The following is a 25657-nucleotide window of genomic DNA, read 5'->3' as shown; positions in this document are numbered from 1 at the left end:
AAGATAATAGATTTAATATGATTGTGATGCCACTTCAACTTCACCTTCAAGGAGAGATTTTGGTTTTAAATTCAGACTTCATCCCTTCTTCACTTCACTCTTTGGTAGGTATTACCTTATAAGTAGCTAATAATGTTATAAAAGTTATTAATTGGGGTCTCTTTGGTAAATTCGATTGGTATGAGTATTATTACCAATGCAGGAGAGTGAGTGTTTAAGTATATTGAAGTGCATTATTCTCCTATTTACATGTTGAAAAAGGACTATAAATAATTCTAGATATTGTGTTATGAAAAAATACGATTAAAACCTATAAATAATAGCCAAATCAAATAAAAAAATCATTTATCATATTTAGTGAAAAAGGCCATTGAACATCCAACAAGGGCTTAAATGGTCCACACCACACCACAATGTGGTGGTCCCGCTACTAATTTATAAATAGCAAACAACAATGATGCCAACACTTCATCAACTCAATCTAATTTCCACTTGTTGTACAAACTACAAACTGTTCAAAATGCTAATGATGAGAATGAACGTCACCATTTATTGTGCTTTTTCGCTATTTATTTCTTCAACATTAACAAGCTGATTCCTTCATTAGGATTAACTCTCTTTGGTAGGAAGCATTGCCTCGGGTATTTTACTAAAATAATACCAAAAAAATACCAAAAAAATATACAAAAAAATTTATTTACCAAGATGGTACCAAAAAAAAAACAGCTGAATGGAGGGCCTGCCACAGGCGGCACCAATGGTGCCTGTGGCAGAGGCTGCACTAACATGTTTGTATTTCAGCCATTTGTTCTTATTTTTTTCCCCGAATTTTATTATTTTAAAAAATATACTATTTTTTAATTTGTTATTTTGCATTATTTTAGTATATTATATTTGAAATATATTCATTTAGTATGTTTTTTAAATAAATTTAAAAAAATCCTTATTTCAAAACCCTTTGTTTGTATCTTTTTCCAAATTTTATTACTTTCAATAAAAATATATTATTTTCGTATTTTATTATTTTACGTTGTTTTAGTACATTATATTTGAAATGTATTAATTACATTATATTTGAAATGTATTAATTTATTGTATTTTTAAAATAAATTTAGTAAAAACCCTTATTTGACCCTCTGTTAGTATTTTTTTCCGGATTTTATTATTTTAAAAAATACTATTTTCTAATTTTATTATTTTACATTATTTTAGTACATTATGTTTGAAATGTATTCATTTAGTGTGTTTTTAAATAAATTTAAAAAACCCTTATTCCGCCCTTTGTTCGTATTTTTTACCAAATTTTATTACTTTCAATAAAAACACACTAAATGAATACATTTCAAACATAATGTACTAAAATAATGTAAAATAATAAATTAGAAAATAGTATATTTTTTAAAGTAATAAAATTCGAAGAAAAAAATACGAACAAAGGGCTGAAATACGAACATGTTGGTGTCGCCTGTGGCAGGCCCTCCATTCAACCGTTTTGTGTTTTTTTTTTTGGTACAATTTTGGTAAATAAACTTTTTTGTATATTATTTTGGTATTTTTTTGTATTATTTTAATAAAATACCCCATTGCCTCCCATAAAATGACAAAAAAAATATTTTAGTCATTATTAAAATTTTAAATTACAATTTAATGTAACGGTAAAATTACATTTTGATCTCTCAAGAAGATAAATTTTATTTTAAAATTCTTTTAAAAATTCTAAAAAGTATAATGATAAAATTATAGTTTAAAATTTATAATTTAATTTTATCTCTCTTAAAATAAGTTTTAGCTCCATCATTTGTTAGCCTACAACATTTATAATAATAGGTTGAGCTTTGATAAATATGTCTAATCAATATTCTCATTTGATAAATAATTTATATATTGATGACATACTTTAATTCAGAATTAGAGACTAACACAAGATACGGGAAAAAGTGGAAGATGAAAAGAATGTTGTGCATTTAATAGAGGCAGGTTTGAAGTATTTCACTTTTAAGCAACCACAAACCTAAAGAAGTGTTGTAGAAATTTGAGAAGAAATCTAATCTACCATTTACACCTTACTCCAAGTCCTCACTTTGTACCACAATAAATACTGATATAACAAGCCTTTATCAAAGAAAAATACAAAAAGTGAAATAAAAATGGGGTTCCTGCTCTGCAAATCAAGTTATGTCCAGGTCACAGGCTGAATAATAAAGAGTTCAATACTCTTTAAGCAAAGTTTTGGGTTTGAATCTTGTGAGTTATGATAGTGAAAATAACATTGAAAGGTTTGACATATAAATATGACATGTAAATGTATAAAATTCTAATAAATTTAATACTAATATCTTTTAATAAACAACTCAATATAAATATAAATCTTTATATTATACACTAACATTCATTTAACTTTGGATAGTCAAGTTTAATTAATTTGTCAACATCAACTTGTATTTTAAAATTTTTTAAAGTAAAAAAGGTACAGAGTTCAAGTAATAAAACAACTAAGTAGCCTGAAAGAAATAATAGAAAGGGTCAGACAATCAATCAAGAAACAAGTTAGATCACCTTTCAGTTCTTCCTCGTATCCCACAACTATAGAACATATAAGATCACCATTCATCAATTTTAAGCCACAGCTGACTGCAATTCGTATTATATCCCACAAAATCCAACACCATGGGCCCTAGTTTTCACTACAATATGCACCCATTGGCATGTTAAACCTAAACATTTAACCATAGAATGCAAGCCATGGCTCTCCAACACCACCACCACTTGCTGGCTTTACTGTTGGAATCCAATTTGTGCTGGTTTGCTCTCTCTGGAAGTATGTCCCGGTCGTGCTTGCCGCAAGCTGTCCTATCTCATACAGGGTCTGAAAAATCATTTCCCACAATTACATATAAATCAATATTGATCTCAAAACCCACTTACCATGCCAGGACAAAAACATGAAACCAATTAACAAGCGATGCATGGTTAACATTATTTGCTTAAAATTGCCGAAAAAATGAATACCTGTAGGTCCTCACTTAAAGCTTGATTAAATGGGCTTTGGCTTCTTTGTCCGACTATAATAGAAGTTGGCAAGTTTGCAGCACGGACCAGGTGAAGAAAGCAGGCTAAAGGCTCGTAATGAATTTGCAAAGATGGAGGTGGCTTCTGGGTTTTGGCAGCAATGGCTCGACTTACATCAGTCTCGGGGCCTACTTGGATACTATAGAGAGGAAGCTTGCCACTATTTGTTGTCAACAACCTACCTTCCAACTTCAGCTTTGATGCCAGTACAAGAAAAGGGGCTATGATAGTGGGTATGGTAGACGGTATGTGCTCTGCATCTGCTATTTTAGTCAGAACTGAATTTATAGCCAGTGACAGTAGTGGCGGCTCCAAATGATCCAACATTACCATTGTTGCCTGCAATGAGTAAAAGGAAAGATATATTTCTTTCAGTGTGTTCAATACGAAAGATGGAAAGTATAGTTAAAAAGTGGTTAGTGGTAAAGTTTCGAATAAAGTTGTTAATTTTATGTTGAATGTGTACAAATACAAATCCTCTCATTTTCCCTATTCATCATCTTATCACAAATTAGGGGAAGGCTGGAAAGAAAGTAGTTTTTCCTTCCAATCCTTACCATTCCTTCTCTTTCCCTCCTACCAAACACAGGATTAAAGTCATCATTCTAGTTATTGCAGTAACCCAGAGGATTCATACACCCATTCTTGAAGACAAATGACCTTAGTCATTTTCACGCAAGGCTGTTCTTTCTCAAGGATGATTGCTTGACCACTAAGATCGCGGGATCAACAACGCCAACAAAATGAAGGCTTGAAAAGAAAATGATGCCCTTGCCAGCTACTATTCAAATCTATTTCTATTCTCAGTTTATGTCTCATGTTCTGCACCTCCTTAAATCACATTCATCATCATCATCTTATCGGGAACACAACAAAAGAATATTCATTGATCAGCAACTATGAAACCATCAATCCGGCAGGAAAACCTTTTCTAATCTACCCCCAGGGAAAACTCTAAAAGTAAGACTTACAATTTTTCAACTAAAAAATCTAACCTCTGAATATGTCGACTGAAAGAGGGTTCTGTGAGGCACTCCCTTCCTAGTTCCTAATGAGCTTTTACCCCTTTAATTTATTGAAGAAAAATATCAAAGTAAACAGTCCCCTTTTTATCTCATTTTACCAGGAACCAGACACTCTAGAAAAAGAGATAACTTGATAGTTCTTCATTTCCAATCAAACTTCCAAGCAAATCCACAAAATTACATTCACCAAGAACAGAATTTATATATTTTTTTTTAAAAAATGGGTTTTGAAATTAATGGCAAAAGGAAGAAACCATTCGAAAGAAACAGTACCTTTAGATTTTCTCCATCCATAAATTGAGTAACAGAGGCATTCAATTTTGCATCCCCTAATTCCAGGTCGACTAACTCGAAGCTGAAAACATATAAACATACAGCTTTCTTAATCAGTGTTTTTAATGAAGATCAACCAAGAAGAGACAGAGAAAGAGAGAGGGGACTCACGCTTTACTACAAGGATGGGGAGTAGGATTGAGAGCTCGGGCGATGGCGTTTCCGAACCCATCTTGGTCATGGTAAACGAAGAACACATTCGAAGAAACCTTCAATCTCCGCAACTTTCCACTTAGTGTTTCTCCGCTGTTTTGGAGTGAGAGTGATTCCAGATTTTGCTCTAGATCCATGATGACGATGATGGGCTAAGAGGGATATGACACCAGTCTTTTCCTTCCATTTACACTCAGTCCTTTTTAAGAGGGTTTTCTTTTCTTGTAGAACAATACTAGTATAGTAATAAAATAAAGGTTAAAATGTGCTCCAAGTCTCTGTAATTTTCATACAATTCCAATTTAGTCCTCTACTTTTATTTTAACGATTGAGTCCCCCAATCATTTTTCTTTACAAATACTAGAGTGTACAGGTTATTTTATGAATCAAGGTAAGTAAATAAGCAAAAGGTTTGGTTAATATGACTAAGAAATGTAAGTGAAAGTATGAGAGCAATGTTATTATATGAACAAATATAATATTCAATATCATTATTTCTAAATCATGTGTGGCCTATTCCTGAATAAATCAAAGCAGTGAAGACTATCTGCTTTAATAACTTTCAATATTAGGGAGTACATAATTTACAATACTTCAACAATATACATGCATTTAAATTACCTGTATATGTATGCCTTTTTTTTAATGGAAACTGCAAAAAGAAAAAAAGAAAATTGCTTTCAATATCCTCACTCAATTTTCCAGGCACAAAGGAACAAGCTGAATTCGGATGCCGTGGCGGCGCTTAGTGTAGAATAGTACTTGCTTCCGGCATCGCTGTCTCCTTCTTGGCTACTTCCTTCTTTGTCACTCTCTGCATCCGCCGCCACCGGTTTGAATATAAACATGCCGTGGCCGGTTCCAAGGCTGCTAAACATCCAGTCATGGACATCCCACATGACTTGAACCGGTTGCTTATCGACCAGAACAGTCTGGTTCCCTCTGAATTTCCATTGCAAATTCTTGACGTGAATCAGAACTACACCATCCATGCTAATCCACATTTCAGGTTCTTTTATTCCAGTCATCGAACTCTCAACAACAATTTCGTGTTCTTTGCTTTTTTCATCGAATCTAGCTCGTGTCGCAAAGCTTTTCTTGGCAAACACGTTTTCCTTCTTGTAAATCAAAAAGGGTTGAACCAAAGCCGGTCTCGCTTTCGTTCTTTTGTATGCCTTTTTCTTGTAATCCCCCAATAATAGAACCACCTCTTCGTCAGCAACTAGGGCGACATAATAGTCTGAGACGGGTTCGGGGCCACAGGTGAATTTAGCTGAGCGAAGATCCCAGTAAACATCCACTTGGCTCCCTTCAACCTCAAAGGATTTATACCCTTTTTTGCTCCAGAAATGCCATGGCTTAAGATCGATCTTGCACGAGTATTGGAAATTACCTTGCGTGCTATTCACCAGGATGCTGAGAGAATGGTTCATAAGGTTCTTACACCACAAAATCTTGACATTCCGACAATAACCTACTATGTTCGTTTGGTACATCAACGTGACGGTGGTCTGAGCGTTTTTATTGCTTGTCTGAGGGTGAGGTTCTTCCGTTATTCTTTCTGCATAATACGCCGAGCTTCCAATTGACTGAGTTCTCAAGGGAAAATGAAATGCCATTTGTAAATGCAAATTCTTTTATTGATTTTTCATGCAAAAAACCTCTAATAATTCGATTCTACTGCATCTGATCTGATAGTAAAAATGGTTTCCAGGACTGTTCATATATGTATGTAGTTATATAACCCTATATGTGTATATGTATAGGGGTTAAAATCAGGTTACCTTGTGTTGGGAAGTCTCAAGGGATTAAACCGACCTGAAACCTTAGCTGATGAACAATGGTAAAGAAAAATATTAATAAATGGTGCCAAAATGAGATTGCAGAAGAGAAATGTGTGAGCATGCTTGTTTGCTTTTGGAAGAAATTGTGATTTTCTGGGAAAGAGACAGAATGAAAGAACAGACAAGGAACTTTGTCTCTCCATGGAGTGAAAATCTCCATCCAAAGGTTGTAAGCAAAAAAAGGTGTCCGAAACAAGGGGATGACGAAATTTTCCTCCAACCAATTTGCTATATTTAGTCTAAGTTTGCCATTTTCTAAGGAAATTATACCATTTGTATCTTAACCCAAAGGTAACATTTCTAACTGTTATATCAATAGGTCCAACTGCTATACAGGAGGGGTCTATGTAAGAATAATAAATAGAGAGACAAGGGTACCGAGCATTAAGTTGCAATATTCTTGCTGACATGAACATCATGGTAGTGACATCACAGTCAATGTTACAATGACCTGATTTTTCATCCTTTACAGAAGATGTATATAATTCACACCTATATTCTACAATAAATTTAACTGTGCAAAGGTTCATTTACACTACATCCAGATTTTCATTAGCTTTATTCCCTTTTGCATCATCATTTTCATATCCATCTTTTTTACTTCCCTTTCCGGATGATCTCTGGCCACTAAGTCTAGCTTTTAGGATTCCTCCGATGTGATGGACTGAAGCATCAGCCTGAATCGCCTCTATGTATAACAACTTCACCAAGTTCCTGAAGCGACGCCGAAAGGTTGGTATCCGAGACATGGAAGCTACTATTCCCTGCAATCTGTCATAAAATGAAAATTGCGTGATGATTTTAATGCACGGTCACAAGTTGAAAGAGTTGTTTAGTTTTTCAGATATAGCTTTTGTTATACCTTCTAATTATGGCTTGAAGCTGTGCTCTCCTGACACTATCTTCGGATGGATAACCAGAATCATTCCAGTCCTTGGGTGTTTCGTTTTTGCACTCCATAACCAGCTTCCTTAGGCAAGCTTCTTCACTTTCATCTAATTCGAGCTTCTTTAATTGCTCTTTCATGACAAAAAGCGGCCCAGCAAACCATTCAAACACTTTGTCCCTTGGCATATTACTCCTAGTCAGTTCCGCATTATCACCTGGCAATTCAATCACACGTAATCATATGATTGTACCCCAATATCCTCCACAATGCTAACTGAAGGGGGAAAGAAACACATACCGATAACTATGCCAGATGCGTCAGCCTTAACCGATGTCAGCAGACACTGCAAGATGGACCAAGCTTGTAGTCTTATGCACAACTTTTTACAATTTCCCTTAACAATGCATTCCTCAATGTCCTTGATAGTTATTAGGCCATCACGGAGGAGTATCCAACCATCCACCTCATAGGATTTAAAAAGCCAGTCCCACACCTGTAAAAGTTTCAAACATAATTGAGTTCTTATACATTAGACATTAATTTGATTTTTATAGGTCAAAGAGCAGACCTGCATTGGTCTATACTGTTGAATTGGCCACTTCAACGTTCTTGAGTTTTCTGAAATGAGTTGTGTGCTTGATGCCTGACCTTTACTCTCCAGTTCATTGCAACAGTTGTTGTCAACCTTTTCGATCTCAGGATTACAGTCCATGTTTCTACGATACCGGAGCCTGGCTGTCAAACGGATGTCTCATAATCATAATCAACAGATGCGTAAAATACTATGTCACTCGGACTTGAGGCTGAGTGTCACATTTTTTCAAGGCTTTTCCAGGTATTTGGAGGGTTCTTGGAGGTTGAAAGCAACATAGGAGAAATATACATGGTTCTTCTTGTAAGTAATCTAAAGAACATTAACACATGTTGTACCTGGGCAGACAGGATCCTTCCCTCACGTAGAGTAAATCATTTACATACTCATCAAATAGCGAAACCACAGATATAATATAAGAAAATCCCATATGAAGTGAATCTTCCTGAATTTTAACAAAAATATGTTAGACAAAACTTGAAACAAAAGACGTATATAACAGCGTAAAAACAGAGAAAGGAACATTTTCCAGACCTGATGCACGATAACTCCACCGTAGAGTCCAAGAAAGAAGCTTGCAATGATAGCTCCAACTACAGCTCCCACAACAGCCAAAGGCCATAAAAGGATTGCTAAACCAGCAAAGGGAACACACACTGTCTCCAAGAACGGTCCTTCCCGACCAATTAAATCTTCGAACAACCTTTTCCATCCTCTGAACAGCATATATGGGCTTTTCCATAGAGTAACAACTGTAATCAAAGGCACATCAACTAACATGCCAATCAAGCCAACCAACAAACAACCTGGTAATTTCATTAACCTTGCAAGAACAAAATGGAATAAATCCAAAGAGTTAACTCAAATATATTAACTGGTATGAAGCAGAGCTTAAGAAGGGACGTTCTTACTTTACATCCATAGGCTTCTCATCCGGAGGCATTTTTTCGCTTAGCTCATCCATGTAGGAGAAGTATGAGTGGAAGCAGAAATCTGTGAAGTCCACCACCACCGTGCAGCTTCCTTTAATGGTTGACAGACAACCATCCTGGCAAGGAATTGCTAAGTTCTCCACTTCAATTGTTTAAAACAAGTGTTCTGCATGCAAATAACAGACCGGGCAACAAAGAGAAAGGCAACTTACAGCAAAGCAGTGGTAGCATTTGTCGATCGCATTTTGCCCTGCTGCCTGAAAAGTTGCAATGAGGGGAGCAAAAACTCCATAACCTATTCCACCTAAAATGCTTCCGGCAACAGCCACGACTGGCCAGAGACCCAGCGGTACAATCAACGACACCAAAACCACAATCTTTAGAGCCAGTCCCAGTCTCTTCGTTCTAAAATTACAAGTCCAAGAAACAGAAAATAAGGACAAAACACAAACATTCTCTACTTCCTAGAATCAGAGATTCATCTCTATTGCAAACACACATCATTCGAATGTGACCGGCGACATGCTATGAATATCAATGGCGGAAGAAGCTAAAACCCCCCAAAGCTATTTAAAATAAAAGGGATTAGATGTAAGGAAATAGAAATCCAAGGAAACAAACCTTGCTACAGAGAAGTAAGTCCATATAAAATGTGCTGGCCAAAGCCCAATCACCACTGCTGAATTCCCGCTCCCAATAATTGCCCCCGCTACTGGACCGATGATTGCAGCTGTTAACAGAACCAAAAATATTTGCAAAAACTAAATAAAACACCCATTTTTGCACTAATCACTAATCTAACCATTCATTTCAGTGTTTAAATACGGGTCTTTTGTTGTTGTTGTTTGTAATTTACCTTTGAGAAGGCCAAGGATAAAGAGTAAAGAAAAGAAGGGAATAAATGAAACGAAGCTCCAGAGTTTAGCCAACAACCCCGAGGGAACCTCCATGGTTGTTTGCTTGCAGTAAGGCTTTAGAGATATTTGAAGGGCAATAACGGAAAGAAAAAATGTTCTGCGTTTTCAAATGTGTGTCATAGACATAGTTCAAAGGTACAGGAGTTTGTTATATTAAAATTAGAACAGATGGAAAGATGGTACGTGGCAGGAGAAGGTGGTAGGCGGGACACATGGCGGGCAAGGAGTGAGGAGGTGGGGGTGACATTGACACCTCCCCGGGGATCATGCTCTTGGCGGGAACCAACCGACTTTAGGGTTGTCTCATGTCTTGACGTTGCAAATATTAAGGGTGTTAATGTAATTTTACCCTAACCTGTTCTCCTCTTCATTTCACTATTATGTAAGTTCATATTTTAATTTTATTTAATATTTTACAATAAATAAAACACCAAACGGGGTCCGAATATTTGGCGCCAGTCACTACTAGAGCCATCCGTACAATTAATGGCTCCTGGCAGAAAAGGAAACGTTTGGAATCTAGTCCTTTAATAGAAAAAAGGAACTGATAAAGAATATATTAAAAAGATTATGCTTCTTTGGAACTCAAAGGTGCATACAAAAAGTAGCTTGAGCAATACGAACCGCTCCACGTATGAGTGTCTAAAATTACAAACTAGTCTCTGCCACTGTACGGCCAGTTATGTCATGGGTTGAAGGCAGATCAGCAGGAGGCCCAGCCCTTTGGTCTCTCTTCTTGTTTCTCCATGCATAAGTGAAAAGATGATAAAAAGGATAGACCTGCCTGAGTCCTCTGATGCCAACTAGGAAAGGGCCAACAACAGAACACCGCTTATTTGACACCATCCATAGTTGGCATTCAGGGAGCCAGGCAGATCATTTCCATTGTTTCATCTCACACTTACAATTCCATTCAATCATGACTACATAACCAATGAGACTTGGCTATTCAAAACAAAAAAGAAGAAGAAAAAAATCAGTACAAATGATCACTTACAGTTCAACCTTTGGCTCACAAACAACACACCATCTGTTGCAGAGACTTGCTTCCATGATCTTTAGCTCATCACCCTGCCTCTGTTTTGATTGCTCTGTTTCAACCCATATATATATATATGCATGTAATGAATGTCTGTGGGATTTAAATGCTAGGTGTGGCTAAGTAAAGAGACAATAAGAAGAACAGGGAGAGAATAAAGAGAGGAGAAAAGACTAAAAAGTGGTCGGCAAACAGTTGGATTTTGGGTTTTAAATGCCAAAATTCAAACATCTTGGCTTTTTAGTCTGTATTGGCAGGAGTGTAGGTGCCAAGGTCATAGCATGAGACAATTTGACAGCCTTGGTTTGACGGATTATTTAACTGTCCTTTTGTACCCTAATTTTCGGCAAATGGAACCAAGATGGGAGTGCAATATAAATATTCCAAGTTGAGGATGGACCCTCTATGGGGGTTATAAAGATAATCCGATGCTGTTTGTGTACTAAAATATTCCAGTCCAGTATATATATAAATTTCCACATCAACTTTAACGTTTGACTGAAACAGATGATTGCATGTGGGATGTGGGATCGCATGAATTGGGCCGTGATGAGCTCTAATTTTAGCTTTCTATTTCTACACAAATTATCTGATGAACCATCCTTGCTTGTATTGGAATATCTAAAATTGTGGTTGGCGTTCTGCGACCTTCGCCAGCTTCTGAATTGTGTCAAATAAATAAATCCAGTAGTCAAACTTGGTTTAACGGTTTTTGTCTGCTTCATGAAATAGTAGCTCATGCTTTCAAACTTCAAACTCTTTCAAACAGGGGTAATAAAAAATTTCACACCCTCCATTCTTTTCTCGCATTAACCTGCGATGATTACTGCTATACCTAGGTTTATTTCAAGATAATAAAAAAGATACTATAAGAAATGTGGAAATAATAAATTTTGAATATAAATGTGTATTTAAAAATAACAATTAATGATCGATTGATTGGCATAGATATTGTTACTAATATAGGAGGATGTGAGTTTGAGTGCGCTGAGGTACGTTATCCTCCTATTTATGGATAGTTTTAGTCATGGCATTGTCTTTTTTCTATAGCACATCAAAAAAGCATCAAGTTAGTGAAAAGAAAACTCACTATTAAATTTCTATATTTTAAAGAAATCCTACAAGTGTGATAACCATGAATTTAGAACACAAATGTGTTTTTAAAATAACATACAATAAATATTGAAACATATAAAGTGTGCATAATAAAATTGAAATGTATAAAATATCAAAATAATGCTTTAGCTAAATGGTAAATTAAATGTTGTACTAATGCAATGGACGTGGGTTTAAATCCCACCCTATATATGCATATTTTATTAGTTTTTAAAGTGAAAAACTAAAATACCTTCAAATAATATTACTTATTTTAATTACGAAATATATTCTCGTAACTTCCTAATGAATTGATGACACTGTTGATAGTTGACAAGTGACAAATAATAATATATATAATATTTCTTACTAAATTTCTCAACTCAGTAACACCCATTCAATTAAGAATTATTTATCATTTAAAAAAACTTAAGAATTATATAAAATTACATTAAGTACAATATATTTATAAAATTAATTTAGTTCTGACTTTAAAAAAAAAATAAAAGTAAAACTATCTTTTTTTTTATTAATTCATTTCTTCTATTTACAATGTCAAATCTTAATATAATTTCCACCCTTTTCATATGTCCAGGTATTCCTCGAGATCTCCTTCGCACTTTTAAGTCCAACTCATCCCCTAAATCTTCCCTCAAATTCCAATTTGAGTTTATTTTCGGGTCTTCCTTAATTTCCTCCTCCAAAATAGGCATACAGAATTTGCTCAACCATGGTGCTCCAAGAACCTGTTGCTTCTTATTGCACCTTTGTGATTCGATACTTGACGTTATAGTCTTCCTTGCACCATAAAATGCTACAATTGCTACATATCGTTTAACTAAGTTTCTATATGTTTATGCCTTCGACTTTTCCTTATCCAAGAGCATTCGTTGTTCCACATCTATAAAAGTGCCCCTCAAAGTGAGATATTGCATTTTATCTTCTTCAATCATTTCATGCCCTTTCCAAACAACCTCTTATATCATATGATTCATCGTAATAAGATGTTGGATGATGCAATCACCCAATCTCATCCTATAATCTTGAACTTTCTTATTAGCTTATCTACACTTTCACATTGTTCTAACGTAGTGATCACTTCAAGCACACACTACAGCAAAACAAGTTTTTAGCGGCATTTTTAGCGGCGTTTGAATAAAAAACATCGCTATAGATCGAGCATTAGCGGCGCTTATTAAAAAAGGCCGCTATAGATCGAGCATTAGCGGCGCTTTTTCAAAAACGCCGCTATAGGTCGACCACTAGCGGCGCCTTTTAAAAAACACCGCAAAAAAAATTAAGCACAACGCTTTAGTGGCATTAGCGGCGCTTTTTAAAAAATGCCACTATAGATCGAGCATTAGCGGTGCTTTTTGAAAAACGCCGCTATAGATCGAGCTTTATGGTTTAGGGTTTTAGGGTTTATGATTTAAGTGTTGAGATTTAAGATTTAGGGGTTAGAGATTAAGGGTTAGGGGTTAAGGGTTTATGATTTTTGTTTTATGATTTAGGGTTTAAGGGATAAGGGTTTAGGGTTTAGATTAATTAGTGTTTTTTAAATTATATATTTAATAATTTCTTATATAATCGTAAAAGAGATAGTATTAATTTTAAAATACTGAATTAATTATCATTATAGTTTAGGGTTTGTGGTTTAGGGTATATAGTTTAGGGTTTAAGATTTAGGAGTTACTGTTTTAAGGTTTATGGATTATGGGTTTAGGGATTATGATTTATGGTTTATGGTTTAAGGGTTGGGGTTTAAGGGCTAGGGGTTTAAGATTTATGATTTATGGTTTAGGGGATAAAGGATAGGGTTTTAGGGTTTAAATTAATTAGTATTTTTTAATTTATTTATTAAATAATTTCTTATATAATTATAAAAGAGATAATTTTAATTTTAATATATTAAAATTATGATTATAGTTTAAATTATTTGAGAGATAATAGATAAAGTTTATATATATTAAATGGTTTAGGACTTAAGGTTTACTTGAGATTTGTTAAATGATGAAATTTTATACAATCAATTGATGCTTTTATATTTAAAATATTTAATCTAAACCATTTGATATATTTAAATAGTAGATTTTAAAAAACATTGATAAATAAATAAAAAAGTAACAGATTGATATGGATATGTAACTATCTATTTTGGATAGGACCAAATTATAACAAATAAAAATAAAATACAAAAACTAAAATTATAATTTTATCTAATTCTTTTAAATATTACTTAAAATTTTAAAAATTATTTATTTAAAATTTATATGAAAAATACAATAATTAAATATAAAAATTGTAAAAAAGTCAAGCGTTAGTGGCGTTTATGAAAAAAAGGCCGCAAAAGGTAAGCAATAGCGGCGTCTTTCGCAAACACCGCAAAAAAGTTGAGCAATAGTGACGTTTTTGGCCCAAACGCCACGAATATATTTTGCAAAACGGCATCGTTTTGTAATTATATTTTTTTATCCCAAAATTTCAAATGAAATCTCTTCTTGTTTTTTCCCTTCTTTTTCCCAAAATCGATTCCCCCCACTTGAAATCTCTTCTTCTTTTTTCCCCATTTTATTTTTCCCAAACCATTTCTCCCTTACCTCGATTCCCTTTATTTTTTCCCTAAAAAAACCCTAAAAAGCCTAAACAAAATGGGCAGTTTACAAAAAAAAGCCCTTTTTTTTAAAAAAATTACTGAAATAGGCCATGTATTTAATTATTTATCGGAATGGGCCATTTTCAGGCAAATCGCGTTCACGTCAGTGCGATGTCAGGGGACGCGCCAGCAAGTCGTGGCGTGCTGACGTGGCAACAAATCGCGCCCTCTAGGACGCGATTTTCTGCCACGTCAGCAAAGCGCGCTGACGTGGCCGCGACTTGCCCGACGCATGAACAGTGCAACGGTCAAAAATTTGACCGTTGCCCCCCCAACGGTCCAAAAAAAAACTATAAATACCCCCACCCTTTTTTTTCACAAACTAATCCTCTCTCAAATTTCCTCTAAATTTCCTCTCAATTTGCTCTCAAATTCCTTCCAAATTTCTCTCAAATCCATATTTAATCTCAATTTGCTCTCAAGTTCCTCTTAAATTCTCTTAACTCCCTTTTTTAAATAATTTTAAATTTTTTTAAACCATAAAATTTTGTAAAATTTCAGCAATGGCCGGAGAATTGACTCGTCTTGATAAGCATCACATATCGGTGGAACAAATGAAAATGGTAAGTGTTAAATTTAATTTCTAAATATTATTTAAGAATTTTTTATTTATGCATTTTTAGATAATTATTAATTTATTATTTGTTATAAAAGTCTGTAGATTGGGTATTGGAATGCAATATCCAGAATATGCATGGTCCTCCATCACTGTTGGTAGAGAACTACCTGCGGGAAGCGGGTTTTTGGCACGTGGCGACGGTAGGCCGGGGATGCAAGATGGACCCGAAGCTAATCAGTGCGTTGATCGAGAGGTGGAGACCCGAGACGCACACATTCCATCTTCCATGTGGAGAGTGCACTATCACTCTAGAAGATGTCAATCTACAATTGGGATTGCCGGTGGACGGATACCCAGTCACCGGGTCTGCCCAATCTAGCGATTGGGGGGCGGTGTGCTACGAGCTTTTGGGCGCTAATCCGGAGAAAATGGAGGGAGGTAAGATCAAGATGGGCTTGTTACGTGACACATTCCCTGATCCGGATGAAGATTCAACATAAATTGAAAGAATCCGACATGCTCGGGCATATATTCTTCAATTAATTGGAGGTTATTTGATGCCCGACACGTCACGAAGCCGCGTACATCTAAGATGGCTACTGAAACTCGTTGATTTTAGAGCAGCCGGTGAATTGAGTTAGGGATATGTCGTCTTGGAAACGTTATATCGGGAGATGTGCGGGGCGACGCAACTGAGGAGAGCAAAAATCGGAGGTTGCTTATCACTACTGCAGTCATGGGCACGGTTTCGCTTTCTATTTCTACGTCCTCGAGTGGACTACCCATATAAATTCCCACTCATAACGAGGTAAATTTTATATTAGATTTTACAATTATTATGTAGATTTTTAAAGATAAAAGTATGCTAAAAATTTATTTAATTAGGTTGAACCATCCGGCAAGTCATGCTCGATTACCTACCTCTCTTGAAGATATACGGCTTCTATTGGACCAACGGTCTGAAGCACAAGTAAGTATTAAATAAAATAGATATTTCCATACATTCGCTAGTCGATTGGTATTTAGTATTTAGGATTCTTTATATAACTAATATTTCTATCATGTTCATAGTTTCAATGGACACCATATGAGGATCCGGCAATTAGGACAGTAATTCCGGAAGAGTTCTTACAAAATCCACTAGCTTGGCAAGTGAAAATCGTGTTGATCAACTACGCAACTGTGGAGCCGCACCAGTCAGACAAAGTGCTACGACAGTTTGGATGTAGACAACCGATTCCAGTGGATCCTAAGGTGTTTGACGATCAACACAAAGTCAACATTCGGTAATTGAATACGGATTGGCCGAGATACTGGTCCGAGTACATGGAAATGTGGGAAGATCGGTATGAATATATACCTACTCGGGAACCAATCATCGTTTCAGAGTTAGCGTGCGTTCCAGAATACATGCCGTGGTTTAGGATCCATGGCAAACCGTATTTATTGACGCCAGAGGAGAGGCAGCAACAAATACGTGTCGAAAGGGAAAGGCGCGAGCCTTTAAATCCAAGACGACAAGACGACAAAGGCAGCCTCAACGAGGCCCAGACATTCACCCGGCTCATCATCAGCGGCCATGCAATCACCAGGCCCAACGAGAGCACCGACACAGTCACCCAACGCAGCAGTTCAACCGATGATACCCACGCAACCGCCTTTTCAGATGATGTCAGGTGAGTTTCCTAGCCCTTATATGTATCCTAACCCTTATATGTATCCTTTTCCGAGTCCTATGGTAGGTTGGAGCCAAATGCCCGGTTCAGCTCCATTTCCTGTTATGCCGAGTGGATCGCCGATGTATAGGCCAGCGCCGCACGAGGGATCACAAGAGGGGCTATCCGGGAGCTCTCCTTTTTACCAATCCCCACCAACGTATGGGTTTCAAACACCGTCGCCGTTCGTGATGCAAACACCTCCACATACACTATTCTTTGAAGGTGGATCATCCTCCCAAGTCCGACAACCAGATGCCATACTGGAAGAACCAGAATCCCCACCGGAGGAACAACAACCGGTGCCGAAAGGTAGACAAAGGAGGAATCCAGTGCGTAACCGTCGACGGCAGCCATGTGGCACTGAATCCCCCGGGCATAGACATTGATTTTTGTATTTAAATTTATTTGTACAAATATTTTGAATATTTTGATATTATTTTATGTAATAAAATAGAAATTTTTTTGAGTTATTTTGATATTATTTGATGTAATAACATGAGCTTAATTAATTTGGACAAATATTTTGAATATTTTGATATTATTTGAGAATTCTACTAATCATTAATACAATTAACAGTTAATATTTTTACATTCACATAATGTTAGATTTGAAAAAAATATTTTGACTGTTACTAACAATTAATACAATTATCAATAAATAATTGAAAAAATATAATTTATTTACAATTACATTCAACTATTCCGATTAGGGCATGATCAACTTGTATGGCCTGGATTCCTACACCATCCGCATAACTTCTGTTGACTGGTTGTTTCTCAAATATCCATACTGTTACGTATTCTAGTCGAGCAAGGTCGACCTTTTGGTTTACGATGCAATTCTCTATCTGGTAACAGCTTAAAAGGAGCAAGAGATACGGACGACCACTTACGTTCATCTGGGACCGGTGGGAAAACGTGTCTCCAAACGCTGTACATGTTTTCCAATTTGTACACTTCGTCCACATAGCTCATCGGATCCAGACGGAGATTCTGACAAGCTACAATAACATGAGCGCATGGATAACGAAATGCATCAAACATCCCACAGTCACAAGTCCTATTTCGCAAGTGTACACGATATTGCCCGCCAACAACACCTTGGTGCGGTCTATCAAACTCTGTCACGTGTGACACACTATGTGCATGGTGTTTGCCCTCACCTTGACCTTGTTAATTTCTTGAACTACCTTACTGCACCATACATGGCCTCCTTGCATCTGGCCTGCATAACTTGCTGCTCGCTTTGGAAATAGTGCCGCCAAACGAAAATATGTCTCTCGCACAACCGATGTTATCGGTAGATGGTGCGTTCCTTTAAGAATAAAATTTATGCATTCAGCTAGGTTCGACGTTATATGGACATATCGTAGGCCGCCGTCGTATGATTGTGCCCACTGTTTGAAACGTATGTTACAAAGGTAGTCCACCCCTTCTCCGTTAATTGAACGTAAAATTGGCAACATATTGTGGAAACGGTCTTTATTTATTTCATACCCTGCAATATAAGATCATAGCGAATAATTTATACCACTTCTACCAATAAAACAAATTTAAATTGATAAACGAAATAACACAGATATAGACTAAATTCCCATATTGGTCACTTGTCGTCGTTCGCTCTTAGATGGATATTGCCCGTAGTAGTTTGAAACAACGTGTCTTAGGCAATATCTATGGTGTGTGCACTGCCATAAGCTTCCCTGTCGATCAAATGCAGCTAGTATACTAGCGCCCTGATCTGAAATAACACATATATCAGGTTGGGGCACACATGTCTCCTTAACCTAGAGAGAAAGAAATCACAGTCATCAGACGACTCCCCCGGTGTTATTGCAAATGCAATTGGAAGAATTCTCCCACCGCCATTCTGTGCCTCTGCAAGTAATAACCGATGAGTATACCTACCGAACATAAAGGTATCGTCAATTTGTACCAACGGCTTGCAGTATGGAAATGCGTCTCGGAATTGCTTAAAGGTCCAAAACAGGCGTTTGAACACTTGGCATCCACGTAGCAATCGGCCGTTGTAGTACGCATGTTCCGTTTCAAGGTCTGTGATGGCACTTGGGATGTATCTCTCTAGCACCTGACACCACTGCCATGTTTCATTATATGAGACGTCCCACCCACTATGCATCTTCTCCAACGCCTTTTGCTTAGCCATCCAAGCCTTGCGGTAAGAGGGCGTGTACCCCATTTGGCTACAAATATTGACAATTAACACCGGCACTGAATTCTTGGGATCTGCTTTAACCGTGGGCAGTATCAAGCTAGCTAACATAGCTGAATCCTTCTTGGGATGATCTTGTGAAACACCTATAAACTTAGTACATTAAATAATGCAACATTGCATAATAAAAATAGTTCAGAAACCGTCAATACTGTACCTGCAACACATGTATGTGGACCTTTGTACTTTTTAATCTCCCACAACCCTATCCTTTTCCTTAACGAGGCGTAGATTTTCCATGAACATGTGCCGTCTTGAACCGCACACTTCGCCTCAAACTTATCAGATTTGGATTTAACGAATTGGTAGTTAACGCTATTTTTGATGCTATGTTGTTTCAAAGCACCAATAAAACTCTCATTGTTGGTAAATTGATTACCAACTTCAAATTCACCCGAATCTAGCCCTGAACTTGTATGATTACGCAACCGGTGTGGTAGATCTAGAAACTTTAACGCATCATCTGCAGACAGATCGACATTATGCATGTGGGCTGAAGGTGAGTATGCTCTGAATCATGGATTTTCTTCTTTATCTGAATTTCTTTCAGCATCTTCAGGTTCTGTTGGAATAGGTTCCGCTCCGGTTCAGAAAATAAGCCAACTTCTGCACCATCGGGCCCGGGCTCTCGAGGTGGATCCATATCAGAGTCATCTTCTAACCCACAATCATCTGTAGCATACGAGGTCCCCTCACCGGTTGACATCGTAGAGAGTACATCATCCCTTCTTCTGGGTATTTCATAATGTCCCCAATTGGATGTAGATTGCCAACCACTAAAACTTGATGCCGTTCCCCAATACGTATTTCCAGCATCAAACATCGAGCCACCGACGTACATGTTTAATCCACAGATAGAGTGTCTTACGGGGGATGTGCGTTCAACACCGCTACCAAACATGGGTTGTTCCGTGTTTTGTAACCAGCTAACCAAATGTCGGTCGGGGTCGTGTATACATCTCGAACACCGGTCGCAAGTACATCACTTGGCGATGTAAATTGTACATATAACTAAATATAAGGTGCTCCACTAGCAAGATGAGTCTGCATCATTGCCTCCAAGCTACGAGCACCTTTTATGTCGAACGAGTCATATATCACCGGATCAACAGAAGAGCAGAATCGATACGTAATAGACAGAACTTTCATTGGCGTCGTTCTGAAGATTTTACGCCTAATTCTTTTACGAAGTTCTGTCAAATCTATGTTCTGGTTAAAAACTAGTCGTACCGTATTCTCTGACAAAAAAACAACACCATTCTCGGTGTGGCAAACCTCACCATCATAGTAAATAACAGCACTAATACGTTCACTCATATTTGAAACTCTAACCTTCTTAGCCTCTCTAAATTGTTTCTGCTGTGACTTATGCATTCTAAGAACATTTTCTGCCTAATTTACAGCCTCAACCCAAATATGCTACTGTAGCAAAAGCGCGTCCACGAGGGCACGCTTTCACAAATTCTTCTCAAATAGCATCCTGCTAGAAGCGATTTTATACTATTTGCTCAGAAACGTCAACTCGAAATTATTTCTTCCAGGACCTACTGTAGCAAAAGCGCGTCCACTAGCGCGTGCTTTCACAAATTCTTCTCAAATAGCACCCTGCTAGAAGCGATTTTATACTATTTGCTCAGAAACATCAACTCGAAATTATTTCTTCCAGGACCTATTGTAGCAAAAGCGCGTCCACGAAGGCGCGATTTCACAAATTCTTATCAAACAGCATTCTGCTAGAAGCGATTTTATACTATTTGATCAGAAACGTCAACTCAAAATTATTTATTTTAAGACCTAAAACCCTAAAAAGCCTAAACCCTAAACCCTAAAAGCCAAAAAAACCTAACATGAAAAAAACGGCAAAATCGCGACCCCTGGAACGCGCTACGTGGCCGCGACTTGCTGACGCATCCCCTTACATCGCGCTGACGTGGACGCAATTTGCCGAAAAATGACCCATTCCGGTAAATAATTAAATACCGAGCCCATTTCGGTAATTTAAAAAAATGGCTTTTATTGGTAAATTGCCCAAACAAAATAACATTTCTCATAAGCCTCTCAACTCAAAGAACTGCGTTTCTTACCAAAAACAAAACCCATCGCCGACACCGAAAACGACTTCTACGGCCCAACGCCATTCACCTACTAAAACCTATCCCGACGCCGTTGCTTTGCTTTCTCCCATTGCCTTATCTCTATCTGTTGCTTTCTCTTGCTTTGTTAATCTGTCCAATATTGAGATTGTCTGATGCCTGAACTGAAGCCTTTTAGGAAATTTGAAAGTTGGTAAGCTCTTTTATTTGAAAATTACAAGGTTAATATATGAACTAATTTAGCTTTGAATCTTTAGTCTTTGGGTTAAAAAAAAAAATTTGTTGGAGAGATGTGAGAATAAGAAATGAAAAGAATCAATAGAATCAATTATAAAATCTGTTGTTTTGTTGCCTGTATCAGAATCAAGTGTATTTTAAGCAGTATCTGATTTTCTACTGTAAACTCGAAGGTTCTTTGTAGTTTAAGTGTATATTAAGCAATTTTGATATTTCGCTGTAAACTCGAAGGTTTTATGGAGTTTAACTAATTTCAATTTTCATTTGCATTATTTTTTTCTACTTTTATTTCATTTTCCTTCTCGCTGATAAGCTGTCCTAAGATTCAAAGTCAGCAGCGAGAAGTTAAAAGGCTTAAGGTTGTAAATTCCTTTTATTGAATAAATTTAGGTAATATTTGGTTGTTAGTCTTGTTTTAGTTTTTCACATTCGTAAAATATATTAAACATGTGTTTATGGAAGGAAACATTGTCTTAGATTACTACCAATTATTTTCTCTGTTTATTATATATGCTTTCTTAGTTTTCTGAGTTTGTTAGTTTTATGCTACAGCCCTTCGTTAAAGCTCAAAAGACCAAGGCTTACTTCAAGAGATATCAAGTTAAGTTCAAGAGAAGGCGAGGTACTATAATTAGGCCTATATCTGTATAGTATCACACTTACTGTTTTGATGTTGTAATAATTGTTTTAATCTTGTAGAGGGCAAGACGGATGATCGGGCCAAGAATCATTTTATTAATCAAGACAAAAACAAATATAACACCCCAAAAATATTATTTGGTTGCACGATTTGTATCCTATTTTTGACTGATTTTTTTCCCTCATCATTTTCTTTGCATTTGCTATCAAATATTGTGTTTTAAAAATTTCTATCCTATGAATTTAACGAGCTCTTTGTTGAATTGTTGTGTAGCCCATAGAAGCAAGTTCTGAGGGGAAGACTGATGGTATGAAAAAGATTAGGTTTCCACAGATGGAGTAGAAATCTGCTAGTAAAACTATTCAACGACAAGCAAAGAGGCAGCACTACCTTGTCCCATAAGAGAAATTTTGGAAAAGGAAAAGATTGTCAGTCTCTAATATTTTAGCTTTATAGGTTCTATTATATGTTTGCGGATATAAGCATATAAACTTATGGTAGTTTTGCAAATTGATATGTTAAAAACTTAAGCCTACATATGACTACAACCCAGTGAGGAGAGTCTACCAAGACACCATGTATTTCTTGCTAGATAACTGGCAGAGAGTGTGGGTGATGGCCGTCTGGATTGGAGTCATGTGTGGTCTATTTTCATACAAATATATCGAGTATCGACAGATGGAAGATGTGTTTGAAGTAATGGGGCATTGTGTTTGCTTTGCCAAAGGTGCCGCTGAGACACTTAAATTGAACATGGCTTTGATATTGCTACCAGTTTGTCGTAACACCATAACTTGGTTAAGGAACAAGACCAAGTTAGGAGCTGTTGTTCCTTTTGATGACAACCTAAACTTCCATAAGGTAACAAGGAACATGTTTTCTGGTATTAAGAACTGAATGAACAGGGTTCATTTGATTGCTTTATTACACGTAATTGCAGTTGGAATTTCAATTGGGGTTGGCATACATGGGATTTCCCATTTCGCATGTGATTTTCCCAGACTGCTTCATGCCACACCTGATGAGTATGAACCAATTGAAAAATATTTTAGAGAACAAGCCAAGAGCTACTGGCATTTTGTGAAGCATATTGAAGGGGTAACTGGGATTATAATGGTGGTTTTAATGGCCTTTGCTTTCACGCTCGCCACGCCTATGTTCAGGCGGGGTAGGATGAAGCTTCCAAAGCCTCTAGAGAAGTTCGCTGGCTTCAATGCCTTCTGGTATTCTCACCATTTATTTGTCATTGTTTCTACTCCCCTCATCGTGCATGGAATCAAGCTCTTCTTGACCAAGAAATGGTACAAGAAAATAGTAAGCAATGAATATAATCACTTTAAATTCCAGATATTCAATATATGTTAAACAAAAAACTCACTTTCTTTCCCTTTTTGGAAATGACAGACTTAATGTACTTGGCAATTCTAGTTTTCCTATATATATGTGAAAGATGGACAAGATTGCTTAGATCAAGCATCGAGGCTGTTACCATACAGAAGGTAAGTAAATTTAGTTTAATTGATTATAAAACTAGTTTCAAGTTTGAATCCAAGTATGACCATTGTAGTTGTATTGTTGAAAACTTAGTAGGTTGATGTTTATCCTGGAAATGTACTAACACTTCACATGTCAAGTACGGGTGTTCATTAAGTTAACCGACCGGTTAACCGACCCGAAATAACATTAACCGAATTAACCGACCTTTCAAAATCTTTAACCGTTAACCTAACCGAAATTTTTTCAAAAAAATTAACCGAACCGAAATTTTTTCGGTTAATTCGGTTGGTTAACCGAATTAACCGAAAATTATATGTTTTTTATTTTTGGTTAACTGAATTAATCGAATTACCCGAATTACCCGAATTAACCGAATTAACAGAATTGAATCACTACATAATTAAATTTTTTTTAGACTTTTAGACTTTAGTTTTAGTTTAGTTTTAGAATTTTATTTTTATTTATTAAATCATTTGTAATATTTATGATTGGGTTGGGTTGGGTTGAATACTTGGGTTTGGATTGGGTTTAGGTGAATAGTGGGCCTATTTATATATTATAATTTTATTTATTAATTTTTTCGGTTAAACCGAAAAAATTCGGTTAACCGACCGGTTTCAAACCGAATTAAGCGTTAACTGAAAAATCAAAAAATAATTAACCGACCCCCGATCAAAAAAATTTGGTTAACTGACCGATTAACCGAATTCGTCAGGTTAACCGAATTTTTTCGGTTTTACCTGAATTTTGCACACCCGTAATGTCAAGGCCCCGTGGATTTAGATACAAGAGTGGACAATACATCTTTTGTTAATTGAGATGTTGTGTCACCATTTGAATGGTAAAAGCTTTCTTAGCCCATAATTGTGTTGACTCAAACATGGCCATTTTTTCTCACATGGATACAGGCTCCCATTTTCCATTACTTCTGCACCGGGAGATGACTATGTGAGTGTTCATATTAGAACACTTGGTGACTGGACGGGACAACTCAGGACTGTATTTTCAAAAGTAACTTCTCTTACCTTACCTCTATTTTTCAACATTTAGATTAGATTAGTTTTGTTAATACCCAAGTTCCTACCTAACCCATATGACTGCAAATTGAAGCGTTTAAATGCTGTAAATTGAAGTGTTAAAGTGCTGCAAATTGAAGTGTTAAAGGGCAAACATCAAATATGGTGATTCCCAGCCAAGCAGTGGCTTCTTAGACACCCAACATTTTGCACAACCAAACATGACCAGAACTTCTAAACCTACATGTTGTGGTTGCTACACACAAGTCCCTTCCTTTTTTTAGTTTATGTGCCATGTGATGATTGTGTTTTAAAATTTAACTTGTTTTAGTTCCTTACATTCTTATAGGATTCACATTCAAGGAGCAAGAAACATCTCAGCAACTTATTGGGATCGAGCAGTCAGAATTCATAATCAAGTGACACACAAGAGCTAGATTTGGAGCTTAGACTATTACTGTAATCAGTAAATTTTTTTGCTACTTTAAATGCATGCTCATGGAACTACATTTTATGCTTTCCTAGAATTGTAAGTTCAAATAAGGAGTTGATCTGCAATTCATACATACAACTTGAGCAAGTTGATATAAACTAGTTTGAATTTTTTTTTTAAAATTTCAAAGGAATCTTATGTAATCAAAGGCAATTTGACTTGCTGCATGACATATAGTGAAAAACATTGATATTTTTGTTCATGAATTTCTATTTTAATACGTCTTCAAATTAAATTATACATTTCTAAATTGGTGGAATCCCAATTTTGCTGCAATCTCTAACCAAATAATGGAGTGGTGTATGTACTGATAACAACATTTCTAAAGGATTTGCTTAAGCAGGTAAAGGGAATTGTAGCGTTTTTATAATATTTTAATTTTTTTTATTTTTCATGACCTTTAGCAGCGTTTGTAGGAAAAGCGCCGTTAAAGGTCATGTTCTTTAGCGACGTTTGTAGAAAAAGCGCCGCTAAAGGTCATGTTCTTTAGCGGCATTTTTAGGAAAAGCGCAACTCAATTAACAAGAATTTGTTTACCACAAGCACAGCTTAATTAGCAAGCAATTAAAAATCCAAAGTCATCTTCAACCTCAATGTCCAACTAAGAGAGTTATTTTCATGCTTTAACAT

The 25657-nt window shown here is 36.3% G+C and overlaps 3 protein-coding genes and 1 pseudogene across 4 annotated transcripts; 1 reads left to right on the top strand and 3 right to left on the bottom strand.

Annotated features, from left to right (window-relative positions):
• Positions 1-2412: 2412 nt before the first annotated feature.
• Positions 2413-4790, bottom strand: LOC105803708 (uncharacterized). The gene is made up of 4 exons (XM_012636091.2): positions 4539-4790; positions 4368-4449; positions 3010-3408; positions 2413-2866 (listed from the first exon to the last, which is right to left on the bottom strand). Exons 1-4 carry the CDS (start codon positions 4715-4717, stop codon positions 2723-2725), a joined length of 804 nt encoding a protein of 267 aa, XP_012491545.1. The 5' UTR covers positions 4718-4790; the 3' UTR covers positions 2413-2722.
• Positions 4791-5164: 374 nt separating this feature from the next.
• On the bottom strand, positions 5165-6678 carry LOC105803704 (uncharacterized). The gene has a single exon (XM_012636077.2). It carries the CDS (start codon positions 6197-6199, stop codon positions 5270-5272), a length of 930 nt encoding a protein of 309 aa, XP_012491531.1. The 5' UTR covers positions 6200-6678; the 3' UTR covers positions 5165-5269.
• A 121-nt stretch (positions 6679-6799) lies between these two features.
• On the bottom strand, positions 6800-9977 carry LOC105803677 (uncharacterized membrane protein At3g27390). 2 transcript variants are annotated; one of them, XM_012636041.2, is made up of 10 exons: positions 9694-9977; positions 9459-9567; positions 9050-9242; positions 8817-8953; positions 8440-8728; positions 8244-8350; positions 7882-8029; positions 7611-7806; positions 7287-7527; positions 6800-7195 (listed from the first exon to the last, which is right to left on the bottom strand). In XM_012636041.2, the coding sequence occupies exons 1-10, from the start codon at positions 9785-9787 to the stop codon at positions 6955-6957; spliced, it is 1755 nt and encodes a 584-aa protein (XP_012491495.1). In that variant the 5' UTR covers positions 9788-9977; the 3' UTR covers positions 6800-6954. The 2 variants fall into 2 exon arrangements, with proteins under 2 accessions (XP_012491495.1, XP_012491485.1); XM_012636031.2 differs by having other exon boundaries at positions 7882-8044; positions 9694-9976.
• Positions 9923-24949, top strand: LOC105803716 (respiratory burst oxidase homolog protein D-like; annotated as a pseudogene).
• The last annotated feature ends 708 nt before the right edge of the window (positions 24950-25657 follow it).

The sequence above is a fragment of the Gossypium raimondii genome, chromosome 7 (genome assembly GCF_025698545.1).
Source record: "Gossypium raimondii isolate GPD5lz chromosome 7, ASM2569854v1, whole genome shotgun sequence".
Classification (NCBI taxonomy): Eukaryota; Viridiplantae; Streptophyta; class Magnoliopsida; order Malvales; family Malvaceae; genus Gossypium; species Gossypium raimondii.
The sequence above is the reverse complement of the archived record's forward strand: the minus strand, read 5'-3'. Positions and strand labels throughout refer to the sequence as shown.